Genomic DNA, 15,765 nt, shown 5'->3' with positions numbered 1-15,765 from the left:
CCCTTCTGAGCCACTCATGTGGTGTAAAGAGGGCAGAACACAAATGAGAATCTGACCCAGTATGCAACTATATAGTACAAATTTGCTTCCTCTAAGCAATAATATGAAAAAACAGACACCTGAATGGGCAAACTAAAGATATTGGAACAAATAGGTTTATCATCCAGTGTGTAGCCACACATTCATTTGTATCCTCTTAACTGTTCTACTTCCCAGTAAAGGGATTAAGGGTCCACTCATTATTTTTAGCTCTTTCCTCATCCTTGTACTATTGCACTTCGTTCGGTATAATATTTAAGTCAGGCTGAAAGAGTAATTAGTCCAGAGAGTAAATGTTTCCTTAATCTGTCTGGGAAAAAAATTATGTCCAGTAAAGTCTGATGTCAGTAACTTTAGATCAAAATGTATTTTCATATCTTTGCGGATTTTTGTGAATCATCAGTTCGGTCTGTTAGGAACAGACCTAACATTTTAAATGCTCCTTACTGCATAACGTAAAATGTGGCTAATTAAGTGTGAGATCAGGAATCTGCAATACTACTAGTAACAGAATGCTACCCTTTCCCTCTGCCTTTGTAGGGTTATGCTGAGAAGGAGAAGGCCACAGCAAAGGGTCTGGAGGATGTGAAGGCTAACTTCTACTGTGAATTATGTGACAAGCAGTATCACAAACACCAGGAATTTGACAACCACATCAATTCCTATGACCATGCTCACAAGCAGGTAAACTTGAAAAGTCATGCATGTGATTGGTATTCCATCATAAAGGAAGAATACAGCACAAAGTGATTGGAAATAACCTTGAACGGCATGGTTAGAAATATTGTTTGTAGTAACTTTTCATATGTCCCAGACCCACTCACATTGATTCTGATCCGGAGTCCATTGAAATCAATGGGAATTTTTAGATTGACTTCAATGGATTTTCGATCAGACCCATGGAAAACAAGCTGCCCATGTTAATGTTCTTATTCAATATCTAACACAGACGAGGTTCTATGATGATAACAGATTTAGACCAGGCTCCTGAAAGGACTCAATTATTCCCCATTTTGCTGGTTGATACTTTTAAAGGGACAGGATCTAAATTAACTCAAATTAAAGACTAGCTAGCCTGGGAATGATCAAATGCAACACAGAGCTTATTTTTAAATTAATATTTTTCATAAAAATCAGATGTGACATATTTTTGAGTTTTAAGCATTCTCAAGGGTTAACCAGTTGAGCCGAAGGATCATTGCCATCAGTGTAAGATAATGGGTGAGTATGGGTAGTGATAATGATATCTCTAATTGTCGGATTATCATCCTAAAGAAGGAGCGCTTTCTCAAACATCCAGTGTCCCTCCTTTAGATTCAGATGGTCAGTGTACAGTCTGATCATGCTGTACCAACAGCAGAAGACATTTTGTTTTAAAAATAAAAGCATACATTTTGATTCAACTTCAGAAACATGTGTTTTATAACCATTTATGAAAAGGGGAATAAGGACAACCTGGGGGATTACAGACTAGTCAGATTAACTTCAGTACCCAGAAAAATAACAGAGCAAATAATCAAGCAATCAATTTGCAAACATCTAGAAAATAATAAGGTGATAAGTAACAGTCAACATGGATTTGTCAAGAACAAATCATGTCAAACCAACCCAATAGCTTTCTTTGACAGGGTAACCAGCCTGGTGGATGTGTGTGTGTGTGGGGGAGTGGTAGATGTGGTATATCTTGACTTTAGTAAGGCTTTTATCTCGTATGACCATCTCATAAACAAACTAGAGAAATACAGCCTAGCTGATGCTACTCTTAGGTGGGTGCATAAATGGTTGGAAAACCATTCATTCCCAGAGAGTAGTTATTGGTGGTTCATAGTCAAGCTGGAAGAGCATATCAAATAGGGTCCTGCAAGGAATGGTACTGGATCTGATTCTGTTCAATAGCTTCATCAATTACTTAGATAATGGCATAGAGAGTACACTTATGAAGTTTGCAGATGATATCAAGTTGGGAGGAGTTGTAACTGCTTTGGAGGATAGGTTTAAAATTCAAAATGAGATGGACAAACTGGAGAAATGGTCTGAGGTAAACAGGATGAAATTCAATAAAGACAAATGCAAAGTACTGTACTTAGGAAGGAATAATCAGTTGCACACATACAATATGGGAAATGACTGCCTAGGAAAGAGTACTGCAGAAATGGATCTGGGGGTTATAGTGGATCACAAGCTGAATATAAATGTAAAGTTGTTGCAAAAAAAAAGTGAATATCATTCTGGGATGTATCAGCAGAAGTGTTGTAAGCAAGATGCAAGAATTCTTCTGCTTTACTCTGCCCTGATAAGGCATCAGCTGGAATATCATGTTCAGTTCTGGGAGCCAAATTTCAGGAAGAGGTGGACAAATTTGAGAAATTGGAGTGACAAAAATAATTAAAGGTCTAGAAAACATGACCTATGAGGAAACATTGAAAAAACTGGGTTTGTTAAGTCTGGAGAAGAGAAGACTGAGTGGGGACATGATAACAGTTTTCTGTAATAAAATGTTGTTACAAGGAGGAGAGTGCAAAATTGTTCTCCTTAACCTCTGAGAGTAGGGCAAGAAGCTATAGGCTTAAATTGCTGCAAGGGTGGTTTAGGTTGGACATTAGGAAAAACTTCCTAACAGTCAGGGCGGTTAAGCACTGGAACAAATTGCCTAGAGCTGTTGTGGAATCTGAGTCATTGGAGGTTTTTAAGAACAAGTTAGACAAACACTTGTCAGGAATGATCTAGTTATTACGTAGTCCTGCCTTGAGTGCAAGGGACTGGACTAGATGACCTACTGAGGTGCCTTCCATTCCTACACCTCTATGATTCTATGATTTCTCAGGGTGGAGCTCTTACAGCATTGCATGCAGACCATAATTGATGTTATGGAACAACACAGCTTGTCATTTAAGGAAACAGATAATACTTTATAATTGCTTATTATCATTTGTTTTGTAATAAGTTAATCACTGCTATATATGCTAGCTAAACCCATAGCTGGTGCCTGCTGTCTTGCTAGATGTGCCTTTGACATCTTGCTTTGCTACTGATTTTAACTGGATGTAAATTTAAAATGGCAGCAAAGAGGAAAGAAAAGTGCTATTATTTCATACAAAGATTTCAGAGTTCAGACAAAGTGGTTCCCCGAAAAGTCATGCCAAGATCTGTGAGCATTCAGACTTTCTGATGTAACTGATGTGGTTTTATTTCTGCAACGAAAAGGTTTGTTGAAATGATTTAGTCAAATGCAGAAAATGTTGTGGTGATAAAGATAATTAAGGGGTAAGTATTTAGTCATCCGTATCTAACAGAGAAGAGAGATATTCAGAATGTTTAATCAAGACAAAACCTCAAGAGAATTTTAGCTCACAACTTTCTAACTACAAGGCAGGCACATTATTGACAAAGGGACTAATCTGAGAGGGGCTGAATACTCACCAAATTAACCCATTAATTTATGGTGCATGCTCAGCACTTTTTGGGTCAGAGTCTAGTTTACGATGTAGTTGACTAAGGGCATGCCTATACTTAAAATGTAAGTTGACCTATGTTAGTAATTACTGCAGTGGTTTATGTCCACACTACCCTCCTTCTGTCAGTGGTGCTTGTCCTCACCAGAAGTGACTTAAAAGGGGCAATGTGGGATGCCAAGAGCCTGGGCTCTCAGATCCACAGGCAGCTCCTTGACAGGAGCCCAGCTGATTCCTGGGCTCCCCACTCCCCATCACTGGGAGCCCAAATGCCCCCGCAGCTCACAGCAGGGAGCCTGGAGTCCCAGTGCAGCTGCCAGGCTCCCTTCAGTGAGTGGGGAGTCTCCAGACAGCTGCCAGACTGCACCTGCCCAGCTCCCCCACTCTCAGCTCCGAGCTGGGCTGCGCCTTGGACTCCCCGCTCCCCACTACACACTGGGAGCCACTGAGAGCTCCCCCCTGGGAACCCAGCTGCATCCAGGAGCGGGGAGCTGAGAGCCTGGGTGGGGGCACAGCTGGGCTCCCAGCCCATTCCCAGCTTCTGACAAATAGAGGCTAGGGACACAATAGCAGTTCTTCACATCACCACTCAATTCATCCACACAAACATATGTAATAATATACAACAAAAACATTTTCAGATCTCAAACCTGTGAAGCTAATATAAATATCCCCCCTTCGGTGTTTTTCCACTTGTCAGGATTGTATCTGAACTCAAACCGATCCAGTCCCAGCACATAGCAACAACCTCCCCACATCCCCCAACACTACTCTCTCCCTGTGATTTATGCAAAATAAAACTGCCGTTTTGATGCACTGACCAGGTTTTTTTTGGCTGCTTTCCATCATAAAAGATAATGTTTAAGCAATAAAACTCTTTTTAATTTTAAAGTAAATTTAGTGCTCTGAAAGCTGCCAGATTGACAGTACTCAGGACTAACAGCCTGTACTTAAATGCACAACATGTATAGTACATCAAGTGTCAGTGCAAATTTCCTCCACCCTGCCCTTTCAAATATAGCTCAGAAGCAGTAGTGTTTCAATTAGCTCAGAAGTAACTACTCACTTTGGGAAAAGGGTAATTTAGTCCTGCAGGCCCATTCACTTCTTCACCCCTATGCCAAGATGCCAGTAACATTAGTTTGCAGAAGAACTGGGACAAGGACACCCCTCTGCTTCAACTTCTATAGTAGGTCACCAAACATGAAAAGTTTCTGATATGTCAAATTAATTTCCTTCCCATAGAGCAGATCCTCTGTTTCTCTATCATAAAAAGGAAGATTCCCCATCACTTCGTGTATCTCACACCATCACCTGCAAAGACTTTTGTCACAGCCAACAGTCTTCTTTAATTGGGGCTGAATTAAAGAGTGACCCTTCAGAGCTCATTAGAAATCTCTACAATTGACCAAAGGGATAGTTTATGAACAAAAAAGTCATTCCCTGCTGCTCCCTTACCTCTCATCTGTAGGTTGCTACTCACTCTTTCAACAATAGTCCTTGCCCCAAATGTTATGGGGCTCATCATTCACTCGAATGAGAAAGCAACAAATGGAATTAATTTCTCAAGAAGCCATAAACTTGATGCTGCACAGAGTTAGAGTATGAAAGATCCTGACCAGGACCCTGATCCCTGATTAATTTGGGTCTGAACTTTCAAAGTAGCCCCATTCAGAAAATAATAGAGAAAACAAACTACTTCTACATTACTCCACCACTAAAAGATAGGCTATTACAGTATTGTTGTGTACGAGGATGCCCATTATACTGCAGATGCTTTTTACCTTGAAAGACTGTCTGCTAAGCCGAAGGAAAGAAAATTGTATTGTTTGTCCACGTACTGTATATAGTACCTATCAAGGCAAGGCAATGTGTCTCTTAGACATGGGCCAACCTTTTCAAACTGGATCAGCTACTATACACCAGATATGGAAACAGAATGTGAGACATTCGAGCTAGGGAACTCAGCAAATCGATCCAGTTTCACAGCTTGTGGTAATATCCAGTAACTGAGAAATAAAATACAGAAGGGTATTTTTAGCACAGGAGTGATTAAAAGCAGAGGTGTTGATGGTTTAATGGAGCATTATGCCATACATCCTACTGTTCTTCTCCTCTGCTATGTTCTGCAGAACACTGATTTTGTTGGATCATTACTGACTCAAAATCTCCAAACATTATACTTTTCTAAAATGAAATTCATGAGCTATTTTTCCATTTATGATTTTATCCATTCATTAAAGTGCAAAGTCTTGGCCCTAATACTTAGTATGGTACTCATTACCTTCCTCATCCCTGAAGGCTTCTAAGGTTTAACCATAACAGCTTGGCCTTGTTCACTTAACTAATTTGTACTCGTGTGCTATCCTAATGTTATACATTAGTTAACCATATAGTACTTTATCAAAAGGTTTATCAAATACAAGTTCTCCACCAATGTCTGTTTTTGCAGTATCGTCTAACAAAAATCCATCTAGCATAGGCAAATATGATTTATACATAATTCAGTAATTATGACTAGTTTTTAGCCATTCTTATTTCTATAGCTCTTTTATCTTATTGTTAGTTCATATCACCAACGTCTTACCCATTACATAGTCCAGATATACTGTGCTATGCCTACATGGAGAAGATCCCCTTTCTGAAGATTAAGTTCTTTGACTGCAAATCCTAGTATAAAGTGAGTGTGGAAATTCTGGTTGTGTGCAGACCTTCCCATCTCTCCGAAGGCTTCTCTACGTGAGCTATCTGCTCTTAAACTTGGTATCAAGTTTGGTATTGTTCTGAGAGGAGAGGAGGGCAGAGGGGCTCCAATATGTACTCTTGAGAGCTTGAAATCATGGTCCCTGGACCTTTGTCCATCATAACAACCATATACTTACAAGTAGCTGATCTCTCTGGCCTGACACATACAAGTGGGTACATTTTGGACTTTGGCCTGGAGGTTGGGGTTGAAAACACAGTTATCAAATTATCAAGTCTTTATTCAGTTTTAATTCACATCTTTCTTAGGCAAAATCCCATTGAGTTCAATAGGGGTGGGTTTGCCAGAATAACAACCTCAGGATTCATCCCATATTGAATACAATTCTATCATGGACTAAATAATCACCACTTTTACAGACTGGGTCAGGGCCTTTTCACTCTCCCAACAGAAGCAAAGGATCTGTTATGATGGTCCACTCTCAGCAACTAATGGATCCAACTATTTTCTAGAAGCTTCTGGGGGGGAAAGCATATGTGTCTCCAGAGCAGGATTTGAATTCTCTGCTAGCACATTAAAATGACCAGCTTTATGCAAGTACTGATTCCCTGGCTACTAAACAAAGCAACCTATAGGTCACCATGTTTTAATGATTATCTGTAACAAAGAGAAAAGGAAGATTATTACAGCACTGGTGGCAAAATTCTGACCAGCTATGCAATAGGGAGTTTTTGCAGTTGTATGTGGCATTCTTGAAGTCTAGCAATTTCCTTTTTTCCCTGTGCTATGGAATCTGTGAATCCTGGGCAACAGAATTGCTTGGGCAGTGTCCCATTTGACAAAACCACAATGCCTCCCTACCAAGCATCTGAGGTGAATGATCCCTGCTGCATTCACAACATTCATCCATTCATTTATTGTAGTACTGTAGTAGTTGGAGAGTTCCAATTTTGTATATATAATTCTTGGCAAACAACAAGGCCTCCTTAGAAACCAGCAAGAGAAAGTTGTAAAATATAAATCTGATCCATATATTGTATAATAATAACCATAATGATACAAATAAGCCACTAAGAAAAACAAGGCTGTATTGCCATCTTGGGGCTTCTGGTGACATCACAGGTATTTATTTGCAATTTTTGAGATACTAAAGCTGGTGATGATCACCCTAATGAAAATGCAGTCAGTTCTTAGTATGTCTGGAATCTAAGAATACGTTTGCGTTATTTGGGCTGGATCTTTCAGTCTACACCTGTGCACATGCTTGTATCTAAACCAGGGCCGGCTCTAGGCACCAGCAAAACAAGCAGGTGCTCGGGTCGGCACATTTCTAGGGGTGGCATTCTGGCGCTGGCCATGCTGCCCCTAGAAATGTGCCCCCGCTGCCCCAGCTCGCCTCCGCCTGCTCCCCGGAGCGCGCCACCGCCGCTCCGCCTCTCCCCCTCCCTCCCAGGCTTGCCGCGTGTGAAACAGCTGTTTGGCGCAGCAAGCCTGGGAGGGAGGGAGGGAGGGAGGAGAAGCCGAGTGGCAGCGCGCTCAGGAGAGGCGGCGGAGGTGGAGCGGAGGCGAGCTGGGGCGGGGAGCGGTTCCTCTACCCCTCCCCTTACTTTCTGCGCTCCCCCTCGCTCACCTCCGCTCTGCCTGCTCCCCGAACGCGCTGCCTCTCCCTCGCCTGAGAGGGAGGGGGGAGAAGCAGAGCGGTGGCGTGTCCAGGGGAGCAGGCGGAGCGGAGGTGAGCTAGGGCAAGGGGTGGGGGGGGTCGCAGGAAGCAATGGAGGGGGGGGAAATTCAGCATGCCCGGGGGAGGAGGCGGGGCCGGGGATTTGGGGAAGGGGTTGGGAAGGGGTGGAGTCAGGGAGCTGGGGGGGGGCACAAAAAAAAAGTGGGGGCGGCCAAATTTTTTTTTGCTTGGGGCAGCAAAAATCCTAGAGCTGGCCCTGATCAAAACACACAGATGCATGCTAACACTTGTGTGCATGCCATGCATAATCTGTCACCTAGGCACATACAACTGTGCACTTTTTGACTGCTGGCTCCTATTAATGTCAATGGGACTTGTTGGTGAAAACTCCAGTACTGGAAGTTGTGCAGCTGCTACACTCTTTAAAGGCTAAGCAGATGTATTTAAAGATTAGATGCCGTCTGTAACTAGAAAATGCACATTGAAGTACGTGCAACATCAGGTGGAGGCCAGGTAATGCCCTGCCTGAAAATTTAACCATTCATGAACATGAAAGGCACACTAAAAAGCTTGGATTAAATCCTTTCTATCAAGGAGGCTAATTGCTTTTCAGCTTTAAAACCAATTACTGTGCATGGCTGCCCAAGCACAACAGCTGCTGCTCTCTGTTGCTGTAACAGGGTTAGCTTTACCTTTAACCTCTCCCTGTCTGTGGGCATCCCTTCCAAGTGACAGGTATGCACTTCTCTCAGAGTGGAATCCTGCAATTCACCCCATTTTTACACTGGGTGTCCAGGCTACCTATTTACCAACCGTGTTTCCTGGGATTGCTGCCTAATAATCACAGGACTGAAGTTCTGGAACAGCCTTCCAAAGGGGTGCAGTGGGGGCAAAAAAACCTAACTGGCTTCAAGACTGAGCTTGATAAGTTTATGGAGGGGATGGTATGATGAGACTGCTAACAATGGCGTGTGGCCCATAAGCGACTGCCAGTAGCAAAAATTCCCAATGGCTGGAGAGGGGACACAAAATGGGGAGGGCCATGAGTTACTACAGAGAATTTTTTCCCAGGTATCTGACTGGCAGATCTTCCCCATATGCTGTGGGTCTAACCGCCATATTTGGGGTCAGGAAGGAATTTTCCCCTGGGTCAGACTGGCCGAGATCCTGGGGTGATTTTTGTTTTGTTTTTTTCCCCCTTCCTCTGCAGCATGGGGCACAGATCACTTGCAGGTTTAAACTAGTGTACATGGTGAATTCTCTGTAACTTGAAGTCTTTAAATCATGATTTGAGGACTTTAGTAACTCAGCCAGAGGTAAGGGGTCTGTTACAGGAGTGGGTGAGGTTCTGTGGCCTGCAATGTGCAGGAGGTCAGACTAGATGTTCACGATGGTCCCTTTTGACCTTAAAGTCTATGAATCGCTGGCCTCACCTTGATCGATTTGCATTGGAGGCAGAGGCAAACAGGGAAAACAACATGCCTTTGTCTAGGGCAGCCTCCAAAATATATTTCAAGAACATAATACAGCTCACATACATAACTCTTTATAAAAAAGCCTGTACATGCACCATATGATGATATTCATGATCATCATATTTCCAGTTTTTATATAATAGCCTATAAGTTGCTGTTTGGCTAAATATTCTGACATCAGTGTGTTGGGTTTGCCTATGCTAGTTGGCACAAAGGGGCTCTTAGAGGGAGTCTTAGAGTCATTGAGCACCAATGATTGGGGCTGTTTAAAAGACATTGAGTTTTGGTCCTTCAGATGTGCAAAAACTATCCAGGACTGAATTAACTTTTTGCACCCATGTAGCAGACAGCACAACTGGACTGAAATCAATAGAAACCCACATAATATTCTCCCCCATTCTTCATATCCCATTTATGAAGCTAAGACTGAACCATTGTTATACTAATGCTTTCCTATTACAGCAGTTATATAGAGAATACAATTGTAAGGGATAGGAAAGATAGATTGAAACAGCTGGTTTATAAGTAGGTGTGTATAGTGGTGTGTAGGCAGCACATAAGTAGATGAATGCAAATTTTACATTTGCACCAATTTTTACATTCAAACCACATATTTAAGTACACAATTTGAGCAGTCACTAGATTTTTATATGCAAATACTTTTTATGTATGTACAATGATAACATGTGCAATGGTAAGTATGCAAAATAATCCCCAGTCTTGAACAATAAAAAATGTACGAACTTGCTTAACTTTAAGTTAACATAGGCAGTCCCACATACTTTAATGGAATTATTCACATGCATAAAGTTAAGAACGTGCATTGCTTTAGCAGGATTAGGGTTTTAGAGTACACTTTATTTATTTGTGTTTGTTTATTATTTCAGATTACAAAAATTAACAATAGTCACCTACTTAGACATGCTAGAAACCTCTAAGACATAAATCAAAATATGGAAACTTTGGCCTGTTATTCCATTTGAGTGCAACATCAGCTTATTTTTAGCCTTTTGACACCTCATTTATTTCCAATGATATTTAAAATAACTGCTAGAAGATGCTTTAGAATTATGATCTGGATACCTGGCCTTGCTAGACAATGCTACTTCATCAACATACCTTTATTTTTTTAAATGCTATTGTGTTGTATCCTTGAGGGATTTTTTTTAAAAAACTCAGTCTTCATTCATTTTGTTTTCTTACATTGCGATTCAATATTTCTGCTCCTTGTTTTAAGCATGTATTTTTCTTCCCGTAGAAATGGTATACTCTTTATGTTTCTGGCATCAGTCTTGTTTTCATCCATGTGAAAACCAAAGTTTTGAATTCATTTATACTGTTTGTAGAAGCTAATTTGTCTGCCATTCCAGTTCCTCTGCTATCACTGACTCACTGATCTCTCACTCACTGTAAAAGTGATGCATTTCTTATTGTAGCTTGTTCTTATGCCCTCCATTATATTCTCTGCTTAATTTTCATACTCTCTTTACTTTATAAAAAGAAAAGGAGTACTTGTGGCACCTTAGAGACTAACCAATTTATTTGAGCATAAGCTTTTGTGAGCTACAGCTCACTTCATCGGATGCAGCTTATGCTCAAATAAATTGGTTAGTCTCTAAGGTGCCACAAGTCCTCCTTTTCTTTTTGCGAATACAGACTAACATGGCTGCTACTCTGAAACCTGTCTTTACTTTATTTCAGACATTGACTCTGCAATCCCCCTTTTCCACTGGTGTATTTGATATTTTGTTCATTTCATTTGCTTTTTTTCTTTCTTACAATTTGCCTTTTCTTGTTCATCCTCACTGAGGCTACTTCTGCTCCTAATGTAATAATTACTAAGGAGTACACATGCATGATCCTTGGGGCATATGGTAATTTCTTGTTGAATACTTTCCACTTCCTCACTCTACCTTTCCCATAATTGCTTTATCACAGTGAAAGCTACTCAAAATTGTTCTCATTCTTCCAGAAGTTGCTGAAGTGAAATTCATTATTTATACTCTTCCTATTTATTCTCAAATTAGATTTAACTACAACTTGATTAATGCATGGTTCGTATTGGTTTTTTAGAGGCAGAGTTGGCAGTGCACCTATAGTTAAGGTGGCCTAACGCTATCTATTATAAGATCTTGTTTTCAATTGCTTATAACTTTGCCATACTTTAAGAGTTTGGGCTGAAATGTTCCTTGCCAGCTCTTTGCCGCAGGCTGACTATTTAGGAAATTTTTAGCAAAAATGGTTTAGTTACTTTTCAGAATGAAGTTGGGAAAACAACATCATTTTACCCATGCATGTTAAAAAATTCTTCCAAGTTTTGTTGAGAAGCTTTATGGCCAGAACCCAGGATTCCTGAGTCTCAACATTCCTCTAATCCCTGGCAAATAACTTTGAAACCCACTGGCACTATGTTTCATCTCCCTCTAATGTCTGGTCCACACAGAAGATAACAACCTATTACAGCTACCAGTTACTCCATTAATTTAAGAGGTAGCTATCTGTGCTGTGGATCTAAATGTTCCAGCCTGGTTGATGACATATGTGGAAATCAGTATGGCTCCACATAATAAAATTTTTATTTTGGGGGGGTTGCTTTTTTTAAAAACAAATAGGAAATTACATTAAAAATTTCATTAAAAGAACATGAAGGTTGCAAAGTCAAGCACTCAAAAGTTAGGAAATTCCAGTATTAAGATTGCCTGTGCAATCTTAATTCATCCCTCTAGTGTTTATGCATTGTGATAGATTCTTCAATTACATGACCACATAACATTTTCTTCAACAGCACCACTGCCTCATTGGGTAGACATTACTCAGGGACTCAATCAGAGTTGTGGAGTGAATGAGGCTTTTGTCTACAGAAAAAAAGGTGAAGTAAAATGCAGAAAACTATAGGAGGAGAAGGATATAGAGTATGGAAAAGGAAAGGTATGGGGTTATGAAGAGATCATGGGGATAGGAGCAAGGTGGTGGACCGGGGGTGGGGGAGAGACAAAAGGCAGCAAGGAGAATGGCAGGGAGTTAGCAAAGAGAAAGAAAAAGAGAGAATGAGAGAGAAACTGGGTCTGAGAAAGAGGTTGCTAGAAGAAGAAAAGAAAAACAAGGAGATGTGAAAAAGGAAAGACCTAGAGAAAACAGAAGAGGAGGCCAAGAATACGAGAGAAAGACAGGAAGAAAGCATAGGAGAAGAGGTCCTGTCAGAAAGACCTTATATTGTCAGCTATGGACAGGAAGGTCAGTTTGTCAAACTAATAAGGCATTGGATGAAAGGGAAAACCCAAATCACCAAACCTAAGCTACGGAAGCTAGAAAATAAAAATCAAAGGAGAAGAAAAGAAGAAAGGCATCCAATTTATTCTGGCATTAGAATACTTCCACATTATGTCACAGTTTTTTGAAACTTGGAGATGAACACCAGATTTTCCTGACTTGAGATTCAAATGCACCTTAAATTTCAGTGATGAACTGCATTTTTGGGCAAACAGGTCAGTTAGCAAGTGTACTACAGATTTTATATTGGCTCAAAATTGTATGTTTTTAATATAGTAAACACCAAGAGCCCTCAATAAGGGCCCGAGAAAAAAAAAGACATATATAGTAGCATTGCTGCCTTCTAGCTCTCTGTATGTTCTTTCTCCTGGATACTATATTGACCTAATCACCATCCTACCTTCATGCTATGAGCTCTCATTTGACTTATTTCAATTAGCATGTTTAGAGTCCCTACATTTCCCAAATCATCTCTACACCACGGCTGCTATGCTCCAGAAGGGTTGCATGGTGCATCTTATCGTCTACCTACTGCAATCCAGCAGTGATGAATTTATGATGTAGTGAAACAAGCCATCAGGTTCTGACACATCACAAACCCTGATGTAACTAAAGGGAAAACGCCCACTGAATTACATCAGCATTTTTTTTTTAAAAAAAAAGAGGTGGTATGCAGCTAATGCTATAAGAGAGAGCAGTATGCATAACACTAAATTGAACCATAACTTTTATTTGCCTCAATTCAAATTAATTTTATAATTAATATCTGCAGTTTGTAGTTACTAATACGATGGATTCATTTTTTAAACATTAAGAAAGGAGGCATTAATTTTTGTGTTATATGAAGATGTTTCAATAGCTCAGTGGTTTGAGCATTGGCCTGCCAAACCCAGGGTTGTGAGTTCAATCCTTGAGGGGGCCATTTGGGATCTGGGGCAAAAATTGGGGATTGGTCCTGCTTTGAGCAGGGGGTTGGACTAGATGACCTCCTGAGGTCCCTTCCACCCCTGATATTCTATGATTCTATAACTGTGACTGCATGTATTTGGGTAGCAGAAATGGAATGATCAAATGCCCCTGAGCACAGCTCAGTGAAGGTGTAGGTCTTGAGGCAACAAATTCCAATTCTAAATGTCAGCATACAAAATTATTTTATTTTAAACACACAAATCTATGAAGTCCAATGTTCTTTAATAAGAACCGATGCACCTGCCACACTGTAAGTGCTGTGTTACTTTTTTTATTATGCAGAGATAAAGTATATAAATTAACAATATTCATCCTTGGAAATTTCATGTTGTTAGAATAATGAGATTCCCTTAATCATTAGTACTTAAGAAATCTCTAGCAAATAATGCAGAGCTTCCTTTAAATTTAATGTCTAGATAAGCTAAATTGTTAAATGCTAGATGCTATGGAATTACGTTTGCTTCTCTTCAGAATGAATGCTAATTAACATGAAAATTAGCAATTTAACCCTCTTTAAATTGGAAAAAACCCACGGGACACTTAATTTCATAGTTGTTAATGATGATCCAATGACTGTAATATATTTCTTAAGTATTTCATTATACAAGGAATTACAGAAGTATATTATCAGATTTTGCATTTAAAGCATAGCAATAATCAGATGTGTCTGTCAGAGGAAGTTCTCTACATTAATGTTTGTGTTATTTTCCTTTCCAGTCTTCTCTGAGGGTACACTTTTTAATTACTGAAAATTTATTACTTGTCTTGCAAGCAGGAAGAATGGACAAAATCGTCCAGTCTAGTGCATTGGTTACTTAAATAAATGAAGCATCTGAAGGGCTATATTTTTCAACTGTTTGCACAAATCTTTAAATGCATAAATCCTATTACAACTAATAAGAGTGTTATAGTTAAAGTCCTGCAAATCAACTTGGAATTCTAACTTCTTAATTCTAAATGCAAGAAACAAATTCTGATAACCTTAGGCTAAACGCCTATTGACTTCAAGCACCTCATAGTAACTAAGAGTTCGGGAGTTTCAAAAGCACTTAGTGTTGGCCTAACTCTGCTCACGCTGAAGTCAATGGCAGTTTTACCAGCTACTTCAATGGGAGCAGGATTAGATAACCTGTTGAAAATCTCACCCAGAGTAGGGCCTTCATGACATGGCTAGGTTTTACTTTTACTCAAGATAACTAGATCTGAGGCGGTTAGGTTCAACTGCACAGTTTGGTAAACTCCACCCTTAATGTGATGATGTGTATAGAGCAATACATCACAATATACAGAGCCTTAGCATCACAACAATGGCTTTATAAAGCTCCCCTTTCAAAGAAGAAATGCAAGTAGTAGGAAATGGCCAGCCACATGGGGACCAGTAGGGGGCTTCTTTCTGCATTTTGGGGATGGTATCCCATGGCACAGGGATCTTCTGAGGTAACAGTATTATGGCATTATACCACAATATGACAACAAAGGTGACCACTGAACTTGCACCCGTGGTGTCTGGTTTGAGTTCAGCCAAAACAAACCCTTCCAGTTTGGTTAGATGATGCTTGATTCTAATCCTTACACACATACAATGGAGCATAGCAGCAGTGGTGAAACTCCACCACCTATAATCATTATGAAGCTAAATTCAAATTTAACACATCTGCAGCCAATCAAACCCCAAACCAGGCATCCCTAACCTAGATAGTCTGATTAGGAATACTTGTTCTGGGGTTTGAAAAGTTGCAATTGTTTTGGATTTGAGTTTAGTTTCATAATTCCCCACCTGATATACAGTGAACAGTATGAAGAAACACGTGCACACTGACCACAGTTTTTGACATAATGAACAGTGAAGCTGGTGGAAATTTGAAATTTCTATTCTGTACAAAATTCTGGCATTTCAAAATTGCCTTTCATTCCAAATCCAGTAAGGGAAAAAGGAATGTTTTGACCTTATTGAAACACTTTTTTCAGTTTATTTTCTAAATAAAATGTCCCACAAAAGGTTCCAATTTAAATAAAACAGCATTTTCCAACAGCAAATCATTTCTGCAGAACATTTTTGACCGGCTCTAATTAACAGGTTTCACTGCAGCTACACAGACTTAAATGCAGTATGTTTGTTTAACCTAAATAATCAAACACAGACTTCAGCAGTCTCCAGCCCTGTTGTTTCCATAA

At 40.0% G+C, this 15,765-nt stretch overlaps 1 protein-coding gene across 1 annotated transcript in view; it reads left to right on the top strand.

The window, feature by feature from the left end:
* Positions 1-15,765, top strand: part of ZNF804B (zinc finger protein 804B) — a 55,574-nt gene that overhangs the window by 7,808 nt on the left and 32,001 nt on the right. The window contains exon 2 of the mRNA XM_078851338.1: positions 580-723. Within this exon, the coding sequence (XP_078707464.1) occupies positions 580-723 (144 nt within the window). The remainder of the gene's footprint in view (positions 1-579; positions 724-15,765) is intronic.

This window comes from Lepidochelys kempii, chromosome 2, assembly GCF_965140285.1.
Source record: "Lepidochelys kempii isolate rLepKem1 chromosome 2, rLepKem1.hap1, whole genome shotgun sequence".
NCBI lineage: Eukaryota > Metazoa > Chordata > Testudines > Cheloniidae > Lepidochelys > Lepidochelys kempii.
This window is presented reverse-complemented; position numbering and strand designations above follow the sequence as displayed.